At 43.2% G+C, this 16226-nt stretch overlaps 1 protein-coding gene across 1 annotated transcript in view; it reads left to right on the top strand.

The window, feature by feature from the left end:
• Window positions 1-16226, top strand: part of LOC126528188 (probable ATP-dependent RNA helicase DHX34) — a 37958-nt gene that overhangs the window by 17661 nt on the left and 4071 nt on the right. Inside the window, exons 12-17 of the mRNA XM_050176066.2 lie at window positions 730-840; window positions 4205-4326; window positions 5009-5170; window positions 8512-8620; window positions 10414-10556; window positions 12206-12364. Coding sequence (XP_050032023.1) covers window positions 730-840; window positions 4205-4326; window positions 5009-5170; window positions 8512-8620; window positions 10414-10556; window positions 12206-12364 — 806 coding nt within the window. The remainder of the gene's footprint in view (window positions 1-729; window positions 841-4204; window positions 4327-5008; window positions 5171-8511; window positions 8621-10413; window positions 10557-12205; window positions 12365-16226) is intronic.

Genomic DNA, 16226 nt, shown 5'->3' with positions numbered 1-16226 from the left:
TTTATGTATGGCCTACCTGATTAATTCAAGCAGGCTAGGCGACTGTGTGTCACCGTCCTGTTTCAAAGGGAATGCCATTAAGTTATCATCATCATCATTAGCATTGTACTGTGCCATTTGACACGCGATGTGGCATGGCGTTGATGATTGCAAACTTGGCATTGCAGTTCTGTTATATTCTAACAGGTGTGCCAACATGTAGCAGTTGCATATAGCAATTGCATGCTGCATGTAACTGAACCTGGTTAACTGAAGCAGGCTAGGTGACTATTTGTCACCACCCTGTTTCGAAGGGGATACCATCATTATCATCACCACCATCAACAGCAACGTACCATGCCACGGGTCAAGGGATGTGACATGCGCGCCACATAGTCTGGGTACCTGTGTTTACTTTTCGGTACATGTTGTGGCGCCTCCTCGCAGGGTACAAACCACTGCTGAAGAAGCGAATCGTAGAGCTGCTCGCGCGGCTGCAATCAGGAAATATGGGGCTCAGCAGACCGCTGTGCAGAGAGAAGGACAAGCCGCAGGTCGCCATCGATGCCGGGCAGACAGTTAATATTGTCCCCGTGAAAACGACGCTAGGAGACTTTGCCGCAAAGGCCCTGTAGTGCGTAGTGCCGAAAATGGAGCTGCGCAGGCCTGTGACCTTTTTTTTTTTTTTTTTCCATCTGCCATGCATCCTAGTGTGCTAAATTTTTCGGTTTTCTGGCTCTTAACTCGTAGGTCTTTGCTGGAAACAACCAAGCCCTATTTGCTGAACTGCTTAAGGGTGCAGTGTGTCCAGATGTTGTTGTTGGTCTCTTCTGCCATAGATTCCAGCATGACAATGTCAAGGTACGTGTTAATTACCTTTAAGAGGAGATGCAGGTGGCATTGCACTTTTGTTGATAAGGTTTATTCCCAAGTTCTTGGTGCAAATCATGCTCTTACATTACGGTTTTACATGCAAAAAAAATGCAGGACAATTCTTACTTCTAATGCACCTAAGGCAGTCACTTCACTAAGGAACTCGCATGTGTTAGATCTCTTTGAGGACCCAACCCTGCAGTTTACCTGGAGGGGTAGACCAGTCCTACTCTCGTAGGTGAGATATAGGTTAGTTTTGTGTTCTGGAAGAAAGTATTAAAAAATATGCAAAATTTTCCACGCCTTTGATAGGTACGGAAATAGCAGATGATAGATGAGAAGCTTGTAATTTTCAAGTTTGTGTGCTTCTTTTGTTTTTTGCAGTTTTACTTTGTTTTTAATGCATGCATGCTTTTTCTTTTCTTGCTCACATAAAATTGCTGCATCATTACAGATTTTTGCAGCTGAATCCTTCATGTTGCTTAGAATGGAATCCTAGAAAGAGTGCCAAGAAAGTAAGCTGCAGTTAATTTTAAAATGAGGTGCAAACATTAGTAAAACAGTGTTTTGTCAGATGGAGTGATGCACAGACTTTTTTTTTTTTTTTCAGGTCCGAACTATCCTTTTCTTTTTTTCATTTTTCATAGCACAGCACTAAGTTTTGTATGTCAGTGTCATGCTAAAAAATTGCCAGTTAATGAAGCCAGCTTCCTCTGCTTAGACCGAAGGGTCGCTGACAAAATGTTGCCTTGGCAGAAGTTGTGGCAGTCTCATGCAGCCGGAAGCGGCTGATATCCTAAATCTTGGAAGAAAGTTATGAAACTCTGAATCGCTGACTTGTTTTATTTTTTTCATTTGCTTGCCTTATAGTTTCTTTGAGTTCGACATTAATGAGTGACAGCTGGCAAGCACAGTCTGCATTGCTCACATTACACTGGTTATCTGTGGACTCATCTTGGAAAAAGCAGTTTTGACAGATGGGTATTTAGAACAAAGAGTAGTTTTTGCACTCTCACATGCAGCGGAAGCTTATTGTCTGCATTTCACGACGTCAGAATCCTGTCCTGATATTATCAGGTGCGTGCATGCGCCTGTGTGTGTGTGTGTGTGTGTCGGGGGGGGGGGAGGAGTAGTTGATAGATGTAATGTCCTTTACTGTTTCTTTTCGTATGATGCTACTGTCGGGTAGTGCCTGTGGGCTTTTAAGGACTTGCAAGTCAGTACTGTGCTTGTCTTCGTGCTTTGCGAAGACAAAACTTGGTGCTTTGCCATGACAAATTCCTTATGCAAGGATGGTAAACATCTGGAAAAACAGCCTATGCATCACTTTATCTGACAGTGTAAACATTATTTTTGTCTGATGCTTGCGCCTCATTTAATATTTGTTCGGAACTTGCTTTCTTGACAGCCCTCATAACTCGTATTTGCCCCGTCCGAAACATAGTACAGTAAGTCCTCCTTCATACATTTTGGAAAAAAATGTGATAGAAAATGTACTAAGTGGGAAAAGGTACGATCCACACTCTTTGAAAGAAATTGACAGACTCAACTGCAGTTGTAATCTACGTAATGCAAAGCGTTGCACGAATCGTTGTAGCACGAGACGCCGACCCACGCCAAGCACAAGCAGCCCGAGACGCGTAGTGTCATTTTCGCAGCTTCTGTAAACTAAAGTTTCCGCTTATTAAGTTTGGCCTGGGTCAGCAGCTCCTTGAAGTGGGACATTTTGGCAGGAAGTCTTGAGACACATGCTATTGTTTTCCTATTGCATAGTGTTTTAGGGTGACAAAGGAGAAGCGAGACAAAGGGTACGTTCGATTCGGCTGCACCACATGAACCAGTTCGCGAGGTGCTGCACCCTGCCATTCGTTTCAGCGGTGCAGCAATGGCGCCCGCAGAACCACGACGTTCATTTCAAAAGGTGCAGGAAAGGTGCAAAGCTGGTTCATGATTTTGCTGCACCCACTCCACTGTCGGTGCCGACTTGGTGCAGGCATACAGGCGCGAAGCAGACGACGTAGCACACGGGCACGAGCACCGTTAAAACCTCGCTTACGCACGTCTGATGTGTCTACGCAACTGTGGTGTGTATTTACGCCCCAGAAACCGATCATACCTGCAGTTCAGGACCTCTCAAACTTACGCACTCCGTGCACATTAGTCTGACATAGCATAACGCCTAAACCACGTCTGCACCTTTGCATTCGTTTCGAGTGTTTCGCTGGGCCTGCACCTCCGGAATCGAGCTGCACAGTTTCTGAACTTCTCGTGAACCGCTGTGAACTGGTTCCCAGTAGTGCAGGCGAATCGAACAGACCCAAAATCAAACTGGTGGACAACGCCAGAATGCGATGCCTGCGATGCCGCCAGAGCGAATCATGACACTCACTTCGTGCCGCCTGCATCAGGGAATGGTGGTGAATTTGAGTTATCGCCTATTAAATGCGTGCAGTATGCTTTCAATGACACTATGCCCCACACACTGTGAAGCAGATAGGTGAAGATACTTATTGTAGCATTGGTGGCGATAGCTGTTTATGTGGTGTGCAATAACCCAAGAGGGGATTTGCTGATACCTGAATAGGAAACTGAGTGTACAAGGTCATTTCCCTGCGAGATGGGTGGGTGAGCATTGCGGGAAAGCTGCTGCGGCTGATGGCTACTGTCCTTAACCGTGAACATCTCACGCCTTTTTCTTGTTTACGTGGGGTCCAGTAGCCGGAAAACATCTCATACTAATGCAGATTGGTCATGTACAGAATGTTGGTGGCGAAATATTGCGCTTTGCATGTACGTATGAACTGGTAAAAAAATGTAACTGTGTTGGATCTTTTTTGTGGTCTCATTTGCAAACATTGGCATGGGAAAGTCGTTCATCATGAGATCATATCAACGAGGTACTACTGTACTTGTGAAAAATTATTTTCCCCTGAAGGAACCTGGAAATTGAAAACTTGCCTTTGCAAATGTTTTGTAAAAGCTAGAATTTTATTCAACAGTTGCATACAGTTTATTGCATCTTATACGGCCTATGCAGCAATATGTACTGCATGAAAAAGTTAGCGTACTGAAAAGTGTATGCAAATGCAATATGAATTTACACAAAAGAAAATGCCTTTAAGGGCTGCACAAGAATGAGGTATGCTTTCAGGAAGAACGTGAGAAATCAAACATTTCTGCATTCCTCATGTATTTGACTTGGGAAACTTCAGTTATGCCCAACTTATCCTCTAAAAGATAGATTTTCGATAATGCGCTTGTTTACACAACAAATTCATTTCTCTGCCGATCTTGTAAGTTGATGGGATTGTAACCTATATGCCTGCTGTTTACCTTTTCTCATCGTTGCAAGGTTGGTCTTTGACGAATTTGTTGAAGTTACCTTTCCTGATCCGGACGAAGCTCTGCAACTTCTGCTTAAGGTCCTCGCTGCACGAAGCCTTTATGAGAGACTGGTTGACTACATGCTCGAAGGTACAGTCTACTTAAATCCTGTATACCACGTTGTAGGAGCTTGTGCCGCATTAGCTGTGAAGTCATGAGCAGTGTGAGAAGGGACAGTGAATTTGCGATTTTAAGCCATGATTACTTGTGATTTATGGACTCGAATCCAAAATTGTAGTGCTGTAATGGTGCACGAAAGACACAGGACAATAGCGGAGTTAACAAACAAGAGCTGACTCTCAACTCACTTTATTTGGCGATTTGCAAGGCGTCACTTGTTTTTTAACTCTGCATACATCCTGCGTCTTTCATGCACATTATAGTTCAACAATGAGTCATTACCAATTCACTTGACTTTCAGTTCTATTGGAATCTCACACGTTAATACTTTACGAGTAGCTTTTCTGTTGAACAATTAGTATCATTGAACACCTTCCTGAGGGGCATGTTTGTGTAGCCACTGTGACCTCCTGAAAGCAATTTGTATGTTCTCTTTTATGTTGCTTGTGGAGGTACAGTTGAGGCTCATTGTGACAAAGTACCATTGGAAACTGAAATGTGTATCGCAGCCCGTGTATCATAATCTTGTCAAACTTTTGCTGTAAGCTTGCGAACTCATCCGTTGGTTTGCTTTCTCGTACGACATGCGAGTTCATTACATATTTTAACGCATGTGAGAAAATTATCCCCAATTGTCACTCTTCATTTGCAGAAACACTGTCTTCTGAGGAAAAAAAAGAGCCCAGCTCAAAGGTGAGGCGCATGCAGAAGCAGTTGCGAAAGAGATATGACGCCGTGCTGAAGACGGAGATTGCCTACACGGTGAAGCGTCTGCTGCCTGCCGACGTGAAGCATCTCTACGCTGGTGCTCAAGGTAGGGAAGCCAGACGAACAGCAGACAAGCCCCACACGTCGTGAAAGGACCTGTAGCTGTATTTCAGGACGATTATTTTCAAGCATACAGACTTCAGCTGTAGCAACAAAAATATATGTGGAGAAAGGAAGCCCCAAAGAAGCATATAAGTCAACTCCCATCAATTTGACCTCGGTTAATCCGACTTTTCGCTTAATTTGAATGCAGTGAAGAGTCCCGGTGAGAGACCATACATCGCTGTGAAAGGAAAACTCATTTTGTTCGAAGTCGAGGGCATGCCGCTTCGTTTAATTCTGACCCCACTGACCCGCATCGGGCCCTCTCATGTGCACAGTGGTTACTATAAGCTTAAAAACACAAGAGAAATTCAGCAGACAATGGTACTATTTCACTAGGTGTGAAGGTGTCTTATGTAAATTTATTTTTGTCTTTTATTGGTCAGCGCTCCTTCCACCTGTGGAGCCATTCATTATCACTTGTTTTGTGTCATGTCATGCTGAGCCAGTGCTTAGACATGTCGGTGTTCTTCACTTCATGCTGGTTGAGCCGTGCTTCAAGGGCAAGAAACAAAAGGACATTAGAGATTACTTCAAGCTATAAAAAAGATATTAATCAGTTTATTTTTCTGCCGTTTGTTAGCTCAACCTTCAAATAATTCGATCACATCTAGAACTGCAAGGGTTGAATTAATGGGAGTCGACTGTATCCAAAGACAGCATGGTTTCTTCATTGCTTGGATAGGTATTTAGTTGTGCATACCAATGTCCTACAAAAGGGCGAAACATTCTCATGAAAGTTTCTTTTGATGTAGGACTGTCAACCAGTCAACAGCCAACAGTACAGTTAAACCACTTATCACAATATTGAAGTGCCAAGAAAATCCCATTCTTATAACCGATAATTCTTATAACCATGTTGCGTGAAAAAAAAAAGCAGAGGGGACAAACATCTAAACATGTTAATTAGACAGAAAGAAGTACAGTGGAACCCACTTATAGCATTATTGGTTTCGGCAATACTCAGTTGTTACAATGAGCAGCCCTGGCACTGTGAACTTCTGTCTGTATTCTGTTTTAAACAATGTTCCTGTGCTACATTGCTGGCTATAACAATTAAATCTGGCTACTGGATGTCTGCACCAAAGAGAGCAGGAACCGAAAATGTAGGAAAAGAGGGGAAAAAAAGAAGACCCCAAGCCACTTAACCACATCTGCCTCTGTGTCATGCAACCCACACGACACCTTCACAGCTCCTCTCCCGTCTCCCTTCCACCTCTCTGACATCAGCGAGAGGTGGAAGGGAGACGGGAGAGGGGTGCACGAGGCCGGCAACGCGATGCCACAAAGGTGTGATGTGCGGCGTTCACAGCACAGAGGCGAGCGCACAAAGTGACATTTCGACAAAGGCGTGCCGTGTGGGGTGCGTGACAAAGGCGGATGCGGCAGAAGAACTCCCCTTTTTTGTTTTTAGCCAAATTTAATTGTTATTACAGAAAATGTGGCATGGGAGCATTGTAGTAAGCAGTTTATTTTACTATCGAGCACATACAAAAGTTCGACAACTCGTTGATATATCCAATACATTGGTATTTGTTAAAACCAGTATCCTTGTAGGTTGGTTCGCCTGAATAACAATTACACTTCAACCTCAATATAACAAAAATGAATATAATGTTAGTTTCAATGTGTAAACTCATTTAAGAAAAATCTAAATGTTGTGGTGTTCTAGGGCATTGATAGTGTCTTGGCATGTTCTTTGTCTTAGTATGAAGTGATTTGATTCTCCTGTGATTATTTATCTTTCTAGTTATGTTGTTCGTTCCTTGATGTTTGTGTAATGGGAGTGCCTTAGGTATTAGAATGTTCTTTTTTCCTTTCTAACCCTGTAATAACCCTACTGGGGCTGACACTATAAATAAATGAAAAAAAAAATGAATGAATTATCATCTTTAATGAAGCAATATAAAGCTTCGTTGGCCATGCTCTACTTAAATGCATATTCTATTGCTGTAAGACAGCCGGAAATGGAGGACCTGACACACTATCAGTTATAGCAAAGCAATATTTGTTTGCACGTAGCTAAATATCTGCTAAAAAGCTGGAACACCTGCAAAAGTAACTTTAAGTGTGCTCCACTTTATGTTAAAGTCATTAGACAAAAAATATGACCTTCGTCCACTGAGACCACCAATTTGTTTTGTTTTTGTGTTTTGTCATAGTTTACATTTTTAATTCTGTTGCAAAGCCCTTAGCAGATAAGTTGGTGCCAATTTCTCAGACGAAAATCAGATATAACAACAGTTATGCTCTGAAAAATATTGGACATAACAAACAAAATATTGCTTCGAATGTAACTTCATTGGATAACTCAAGGTACGACTGATCTGTTTCTGGCAACGGACTTTTGTCTATTACAGAATATCTTGAATGTGTATTAAATCAGCCCTGTTGTGTGACAGTAGATCAAAATGCATGTGCTCTAATGCCATTTCTTGTCACAAATGCTTCTACCTCGTTTGTTTCGCATGCTAGTGAAACATTTAATAGTTACACTGTCCACAAAGTGGTGGTCTAGCTTACTGCTAAGGCTTAAGTGTGTCTGGCTGCAAATGAATGGCTTTCAAATGAAGTCCCACACGCAGGGTATCACCTGTAAAGGTTTTGCTACTCAAACACAACTAGCAGTGAGGCACCGCCCCATGTTTTCTGTCTCACAAAGGTATTGCCAAGCATTATGATTCCAGAAAAGCGTTCCTGCTTGTCTTTTGAAACTGACCATCGAGCGTAGTTGTTGTATGCTGTGGATTCTCTGAAGGCTCGTCAAAATGAAATGTTAGTTCAAGTACAGATGCTATCGAGCACCAGGTCGCGAGTTAAATTTTTGACCATGGCATGAGCATTCTAATGGGTGCAGGGAATGTGAAGGGCACTCATCTACTTAGATTTAGGTGCACGTTGAAGAATACTAGGTGGTGAGTATAATTCTGTTTGCTTGGCACTCTTTGGCCGCAACTGGCCTTCGCACCATTAAACCATACAAATCAATCAATCAATCAATCAGTCAATCAATCAATCAATCTAAATAAACCTGGAGCTCCCCCCTCTTCCACGGCATCTCATGACACACGATGCAGTTTCTTAATCATTAAGCCCCATAATTTGATTTAATTTAGTTAAAATGCAGTTTCTGTGGTATGCAGTGAAAAAGGTCGGCGTTTTCAGTTTAAATTGCAGCCAGGTAAGCCACTTCAGTCTCTTTGTAGTGCGTACTGCCTGTGCGTATGCTAGCACTATCAATCTGCACCACCCACAGTAGCTTGAAAGCAGCCTTCTTCATTGCAGCATTCCGTGCACTAGCACAAGAAAATGAAGACCACCTGTCTGAAGATCGCTTTAAAGTGAATCCGAGAAAAGGAGGAGTTTTCATCAGCGGCTACTTCACCTTTGGATGGTACGATTCATGCTACTATTTTCTTGGTCGTGCTGATTGTTGTCAAACCCCTGTGCACTGCTGCACTGAGTTTTAAGTGTTTTGGGGAATATACGATATTAGCAAAAATATAAAGAGGTAATTTGTTTTCTTTTTGTGAACTCGCCACCTTAAGGGAGTACTTCACGTTTTCTTAGGAACCATGCTAAAAATGTAACGAGATTACTGTATTTGCACAATTCTACTGCGCCACCGATTATAACGCCCAGTTACATTACCGCCCAAATATCCCAAAAAAATAACTTGGTGCCGATTCTACCGTGCACATCAAGTAACGAAACCCGAGTCTATGTGTACCTTGTTGAAACAATATATTATGGAACATACAAAGGCACACAGACACTCACACAGACATGCACACAGCTGAATCTTAGCGGCTAGTTGCTTTCAGAGTCTGACAACACCACCTTTTCGCAGTCACCGACCACAGAAAGTCACATTCAATTCCATTTAATACGATAGAAGTGCTACACTTCTGGAGGCTCGTGCAACCATCGTCTGCGGGAGGGCATTCCATGCACCATGGACCCACCTTGCAATGCCTCCGAGCGCTGCTTTCTTCAGACGACCAGTTCGGTCGCAGTGTGGCTAGCTACCTTGCATTGAGCTTTCTTATCTTTTGGTAAGGATTGGTTTACTTTTGGTGTTGAGTAGAATTAGTTACGATTGTAATGTGCATGCAAATTTGAATGCACTTTTTATAAAAAGAAGTGTGCATTAGAATCGTGCAAATACAGTATTGTTATTATTATTTTTCCTTTGGACCGTCAAGACATGGCAAGCTCAGCCACCATACGACTCAGCTGTGCTAGAAAGACAGCCTTTCAAAGCAGTATTTTTTTGGTGAGGTTAGCGAGCTTGAAACAGCACTTCGCATTATATTTGGGACCATGCTACGAATATAACATGAAATTTGTATTTATCTTCCTTTGACTCACTTATACATGGCAAGCTCAACCAATGCCCAAATGAGCTCTGCAGGAAAGCCCCTACCTCAGGGTTGTAGAGAATGTCGATGCATACACACTGGAGAGGGTGCATGTCTGCCAAGAAGAGGGACTAAATGAACGGGAAATGATAAGAGTATGCAAATCGGTCTGAGTTCTCAGCCTACTAGTACTATGATGCATGCCTGTGCAGTCTTACATGTGCAAATTCTGTTGGTCTACCGCATGCACATCTTTGGGACAGCGAATCACGGTATTGCTAAAACGTAATGGTTCTAGTTTGCATTATAATTACAATAACATTTTTTACAGCGGTATCCAGTATCTGTAGGGTAAGCATCAGCTAGCGTGCATCGTAGTCACGTAATATCACATGTCGCCATAGCAACCGCCAAAGCATACCTAGCCAAACACGGTCTTCAGGAGCCATAACATGTTGTAGTGCTTTGTGCAGAAGCAAGATGCGAAAGGAGAGTTGAAAATAAAAGGGAATGATGAAGAGAACACTCAATGCCACAAATGTCCTGCAGATCACGCTTGTTAATGCTAGATAGGTGCCAACAACCACTTCAGGAAAGCATTCATGAACAACGTGTTTGGCACCTTGTGCAATGTCCGTGATTGCAAGGGATTTGCAAGGCCTTAAAAATGAAATTTTTATATTGATACCACTCGAAACCCTGCAGTTCATGCTTAGTGGTCATACATAACATAGATTGTGTATGGGTGTCACACATGTTCTGAAGTTTAAAACGTGACCAGCATTGTTGAACCACTTTGATCCTGTTTGACTACCCTTTATGACAGCCTTGAAGAAATCAGCATGCCTGAGGAGACGCTCATGAACAAAACATGCAAGTGCCCCCTATGCGACATGGAGCTCCCGTTCGCAGTTATGGATGCTGTTCTTCACTTGGACTCTTGTGACAAGGACAACCTAATCACCAAAGGTATGACCAACTGACTCTTGGTGATGCCGAAGTTAGCTGAGCAGCTTGGCTTCCCAGCAATCTGGATAGCTTTTATCGGCAGCGGAAGGCCAAAACTGGGGCAATGTTCTAGGATTATCCTGTCTCCGGTGCACTCAGTGCCTACTCAGTCTACCTTCTGCCCACGCCTTGAAACACTTTCCCATACTTGTGATGCTCAAAACTCCTGCCTTCTTTGTCCCACCAGCTTTGTCTTGTTGCTGACAGTACAGAGGTTCTTTACAAATGTTGCCATGCGCTGTGCTGTGCCGCAGCACATGAGACAGTCGTAAATGAGCAGTGAGGTGAATGATACTAGATGACATTGGCAGCTGGTCGCTAAAGGCAGCTGAATTGGTCAGTCGTAATAAAGCACAATATGCGCTTGCTAAACGTGGACAGAAGATTAAGATTACTCAACACACACTCAGTGGACAAATGAGCCTTGCAAGCAGTCACCGCTATGAGCGAAACAGTGAGGCAGACTTTTGTAGAAACGCTGGTAAAAGTGCACTAACCTAACCTAACTCACCCAACTAGCTGTTTTGGCCAAATGTATTTCAATGCATTGGGCTCTTTTATCAGCGTTTCTACAAATTCTCGTGTGTGTATTCTACAATGTGTGTGTGTCTCAGTGTACCAACTAAGCAGAGGGGGAGAGGGGGAAGCTAGCAGTAAGCAGCACTGGAAATAAATAATTTTAAGTACACGAAGGATAGTTTTGAAAAAATTCAAAAACAAGTCGCATATTCAAATGTGTGCTGCGAGACTGAAGATGATAGAACTAAGCGAGGCGTAAGATGTGTGGCCCCACAGTGCAGTGAAACGTGTTAACTTATCATTCACATAAGGCATCAAACTTGTTGACTAGATTACTAACCTGTATGAATAGAAGACTCACTCATGACATTCTTTTGAGGCACTCGAACAGGGGAACATAGGGTATTAAAGCGACTCCAAGGAGGAATCTTGAGCTAATTATTCAATTGTGATTCTGATGTAGCAAAACAACTGCTGTTACTGTGAGAAGGGGCTTGGTAAGACAGTGAAGGCACAAAATTAAAGGCAGGTGGCGACACCACTCAATTTCCTGCACTATCTCGCCGCAACGTAGCAGATTTTTACAGAATCTATTCAGCTCTATTTAACTGTTTATTGGTGGAGAAAGACTGCATTGCATTTTAAAGAGAAAGTTCAGATAAGATTTTCAGTGCCAAATTGGACCAAGTGTGAGACAATACTACTTTGAAATCTACAATGCTGGCATTGATGTACTCGGGCTGAAGTTTTGTTACAAAAAGGAATCCCTGTAGAGGGAACTTTGGCATTTATTTTCTCTGCTACTAATTAAGCCTTTTTCATGAGAAGAGAGAACATAAGAGTCTTTAAAGAATACTGATGCAAGACTAATTTGGTGTCCCTTCATCTGATCTTAAAGTGCAGCATACTATTGAAATTTAATTTAAAATATTTTTCCAGAATACATCCGCAGGAGTTCTTCTTAAATTCTTTAAAGAAGTGAAGTTCTTAGCACTTTGCACTGAAATTTGCCAGTACTTTAATTTGTGTTGTTATGGCTGCTGGGAGTCACCAAAAGTAGACACCTGAAGTGTGTCTCTTTGCCTTCCAAGATGCTGAAAGCTGCCCCCAGGCAGAAGAGGAGGTAGCAGGCGAGGAGCAGAATGATCCTTTGAAAAAGGCTTATTTCTGCAAGGAGTGCAACAGGGAGCTGCGGCTGACGTTGCCGGAGATATTCCAGCACAGAAAGACACACCAGTCTACGTCGCAAGGTATGATGTAACTCGGGAGTTTTCCTACTTTAAAAAAAAGAAAAAAAAACTTTAGCTGAGTAAAGGCTTGGGAAGCATGAGGTGGTAAGTACTTCAGCAACGTGAGCCAAGGAAATGTGACAATTCTATTTCAATACTTTTTCTTTCCACGCTTCATAAGTAGTCTAAACAGTGCTCCATCTATGTTATCCACGGCGGTCGCATTTCGATGGGGGCAAAATGCGAAAACACCCGTGTGCTTAGATTTAGGTGCACATTAAAGAACCCCAGGTGGTCAAAATTTCCAGAGTCCTCCACTATGGCGTGCCTCATAATCAGAAAGTGGTTTTGGCACGTAAAACCCCATAATTTAATTTTTGAATCTATGTTATCATGGGGATCAGTGTCGCCATGAGCGGCTGGTGATAGGAAAGGAATAGAATCAAGTAAGAGGAATCCTTACGTTATACTAGCCCTGAAGTTTTCAAATGAGATTACCCTGTTACATGGGTAGTTTCAGAAGTCTGAGTATGCCGACTATAGTATGAAAAAAATTCACCCACGTTTACGATACTCCCTAATGCGCAATTTAAGCGCAGCTCCGTACGTGTTTTCATTCCGCTTTATATTGGCTGGCACGGACAATCTGTCTCGTGCGGCACATTGCAATCGGAGTGAAGCGGGACGCGACTGCCTCGCTAATTGGGAGGTCACAACAGGCAGTGCGTGGGTGACACGTGGGCGCGATTCACAACAGCCGCCGCAGACAGATCTCTGCTCATGCAGCGCGTTGCTTCCATATGTGGTATCATGTGACGCACTCGCTACATACCATCGGTGAACAGACGACAGCACGCTCCTCTGGCGCCATCTCATAGCGGTTGCCGCACGTCTTGCGTGGCACTACGCTTTTCTTCTCACGCTGTACTCCACGTTCGCTTTCATCTTTCACTGTGCTCGTTCACTTGGTTATGGAGGGACAACACCAACGCTCGCCATAGAAACGAGCACCTAGGAGCTACACTCTAAAAAAGACTGATGTAGTGTCCAATGTCTCCAGATGGAACAGTTTACAATATGGTGTCAGCTATTGCAGCAGTAAGCCGGCGCGCAGTTGTTCTGGCCAAGTTATCCCGACAGATCCCAGGTCGTGAGAAAGTAATTGGCAGAAAAATGTAAGTAAATGTAAGTGCACAAGAGGGAAAACTGCTGTCTGTTTGAACGTAGTATGAAGCTACAAAGGAAGCCCATAATACGTTATTGAATATAATCCTGTGCGGTTTGAGAAAAGTTCATCCTGATCTGGATCTAGAATCTGGCGCAGCCACTGTAATTCTTGGGATGCTTGCCGTATCAACTGAGCTAAAAAAAAAAAAATTTAGGGTTTTACGTGCCAAAACCACTTTCTGATTATGAGGCACGCCGTAGTGGAAGACTCCGGAAATTTCGACCACCTGAGGTTCTTTAACGTGCACCTAAATCTAAGTACACGGGTGTTTTCGCATTTCGCCCCCATCGAAATGCGGCCGCCGTGGCCGGGATTCGATCCCGCGACCTCGTGCTCAGCAGCCTAACACCATAGCCACTGAGCAACCACGGCGGGTATCAACTGAGCTGAGGGAGGGAGGAGGAAGCTAGCAGTACGCAATGAAGGAAGTCAATAACTTTAATTGTAATAAGGATCGTTAACCACACATGTTCCACAAAACCTATGAAGCAATATCAATACTTTATTAATCTTACCTCCCTCTTGCAGATTTCTGTAGAACTAATTCTGTTGAAGGGAACTGTGTAGACATACGCAAGTGATGAACAGCAGCTTACCAGGGTCCCTTTACTCTCTCCCCCGTAGGAAAGCGCACTCACTGTACTCTATTTACTTGTGTAAGATTGACACTTTCATTTCTTTTAGATTGTATTGTGTTAGCAATTAGTATACGGATGCTCGAGGCACATTCACGCCAGTGCCGTCGGCACCGCTGCCATCGTGCTGGGACGGTATTGACGTACATACATGGCCCACACGTGGAGGGTCAGAAGGTCCACAGAGATGTGCATTTGGCTGCAGAAGCAATGAAGTCACGCTTCGCTCAATTGGCTCTGCCGAAGCCAGGGCAGTGTTCAGCCTCCTACTGCTGGCGTGGGCGTTGTGTGCACACAGATTAGCATTCCTGCTGAGTAGCTGTGTGCAAACCACACTGTGGTGCACACACTGGTCCGAGTGGAACTGGCAATGAAGGCGAAGCCAAATCTGTCAAATGCAGTCGAGCACCTCTTCAACGAATGCCTCGTCAACAAATACCTTTTCAACAAAATGCCTCTTCAGCGAAATGCTTCTTCAGCGAAATGCCTCTTCAACGAAGTGACCTGTATAAAGAAGGAATAATTCTGTCCCGGTTCTGTTGTGAGCTGTGTGGTGTGTGACCTTTACAGCGAAGTGACCTGTATAACAAGTGATTCTGGAGGCCCCAGGCACTTCATTAAAAGGCATCCGACAGTAGTTTCCTTGGGCGCTGATTAAACACTATCTCTTCTTTGATCTCATCTCGTGTGTTATTGAGGTGCGACACCTGCTGCGCCACTGGTGGCGCTCCCCATCATGCCAGCATTCCGAGATGCCTTAAGCGCATTGGTAAACTTTTCTATAGCTTTCAATGCTTCATGTTCGGATGAAACTGCCCTTCTTTTTCCCATAGGATGCGAGCCTTACGTGAGGCAGACTACTCACTAAAGCCTCCGAGTGCGCTCAGACTGCTATGCAGAATAACGCAACCACTGGCAGCCGACTATGGAAACTTTTTATTCACTCATCCTTATCACTACCACTACAGTCGTCATTCGGTGAGCTCACCTCATTGGTGTGCTCCCAAAGCTGGTCTTCATCTGTGCCATCCATACTGTTTGAGATTGTTGTCACTGTGAAGCTTTCACTGAGAGTACAATCATCTGGAGCATTTACTTTTTTAGCAGAAAGTGTCAGAAATAGCAAAATTTCACAAAATAATACTATGAAGATTGCCAACTGTAACTCGGCAATGAAAAATGGTATAACAGTTCTTTAATCTGCACGAAATATGTTTTAAGTGAACAAAATTGATGTATTATACATCGCTATGAAATATAGCACAAATGTACAAGTAGAACTTTTGAAAAACGCTCGTAAACATTGTAACAAGTTCATTTAAGCTGTAAATTCATTATCATATTTGTCTGCTTGAGATATTCTAACATATGCAGTTTACAGAATTGTGATATCTGTTTTGTTGCAGAGTTACGAACTTGTAAACTTCATGTGTCAATTATTTTTAGAAACACCTGTTTTTGCGAACATTAGTGAAAAATTTGAGGCCCTTAATCGAAATTCTCCTTCCTATAGTCACTAGAGTTTAACTTTCTTTTGCAAATGCAACAAATTGCATTCAAATCAGTCCTGGGGTTGTCTCATATAAGCATTTCTGCATTTTACATGTATTTGAATAGGTGGCATTGGAGTTGACCTCGAGCTAAAACTTGAGAAGCTAAACCACTTTTTGAAGAAAGTGAGCTTTCCATGACTTAGTATTCTTTTTCACCCCCTGAATACGAAAATAATAGTTTAATAGGCCCCAAGTCACTGCAAGTCACTTTAATTTGGCAAAAACGAGCAGCACCGTCTGCGGGAAATGCCACAGGTTAGTTAACGGGCTCTGATGATGAAGACAATCGTGATGTCATCGTGGGTATTGGAGACACGAACCACCAAACTGACCCTCCCCTCCCCAGGATTCGTTAAAGAGCCTCTCTCTCACTAAACGTTCAAGTGTGTTTTTAGAGGCCCTTCCAGGGCAACTCACACCTGCCATTACTGACAAGAGCAGTAACATGGTGCCGTACGCCGATTCCC

Source organism: Dermacentor andersoni, chromosome 9 (genome assembly GCF_023375885.2).
Source record: "Dermacentor andersoni chromosome 9, qqDerAnde1_hic_scaffold, whole genome shotgun sequence".
Lineage (NCBI taxonomy): Eukaryota > Metazoa > Arthropoda > Arachnida > Ixodida > Ixodidae > Dermacentor > Dermacentor andersoni.
Note: the sequence above shows the minus strand (reverse complement) of the source record. Positions and strands in the feature narration are given on the sequence as shown.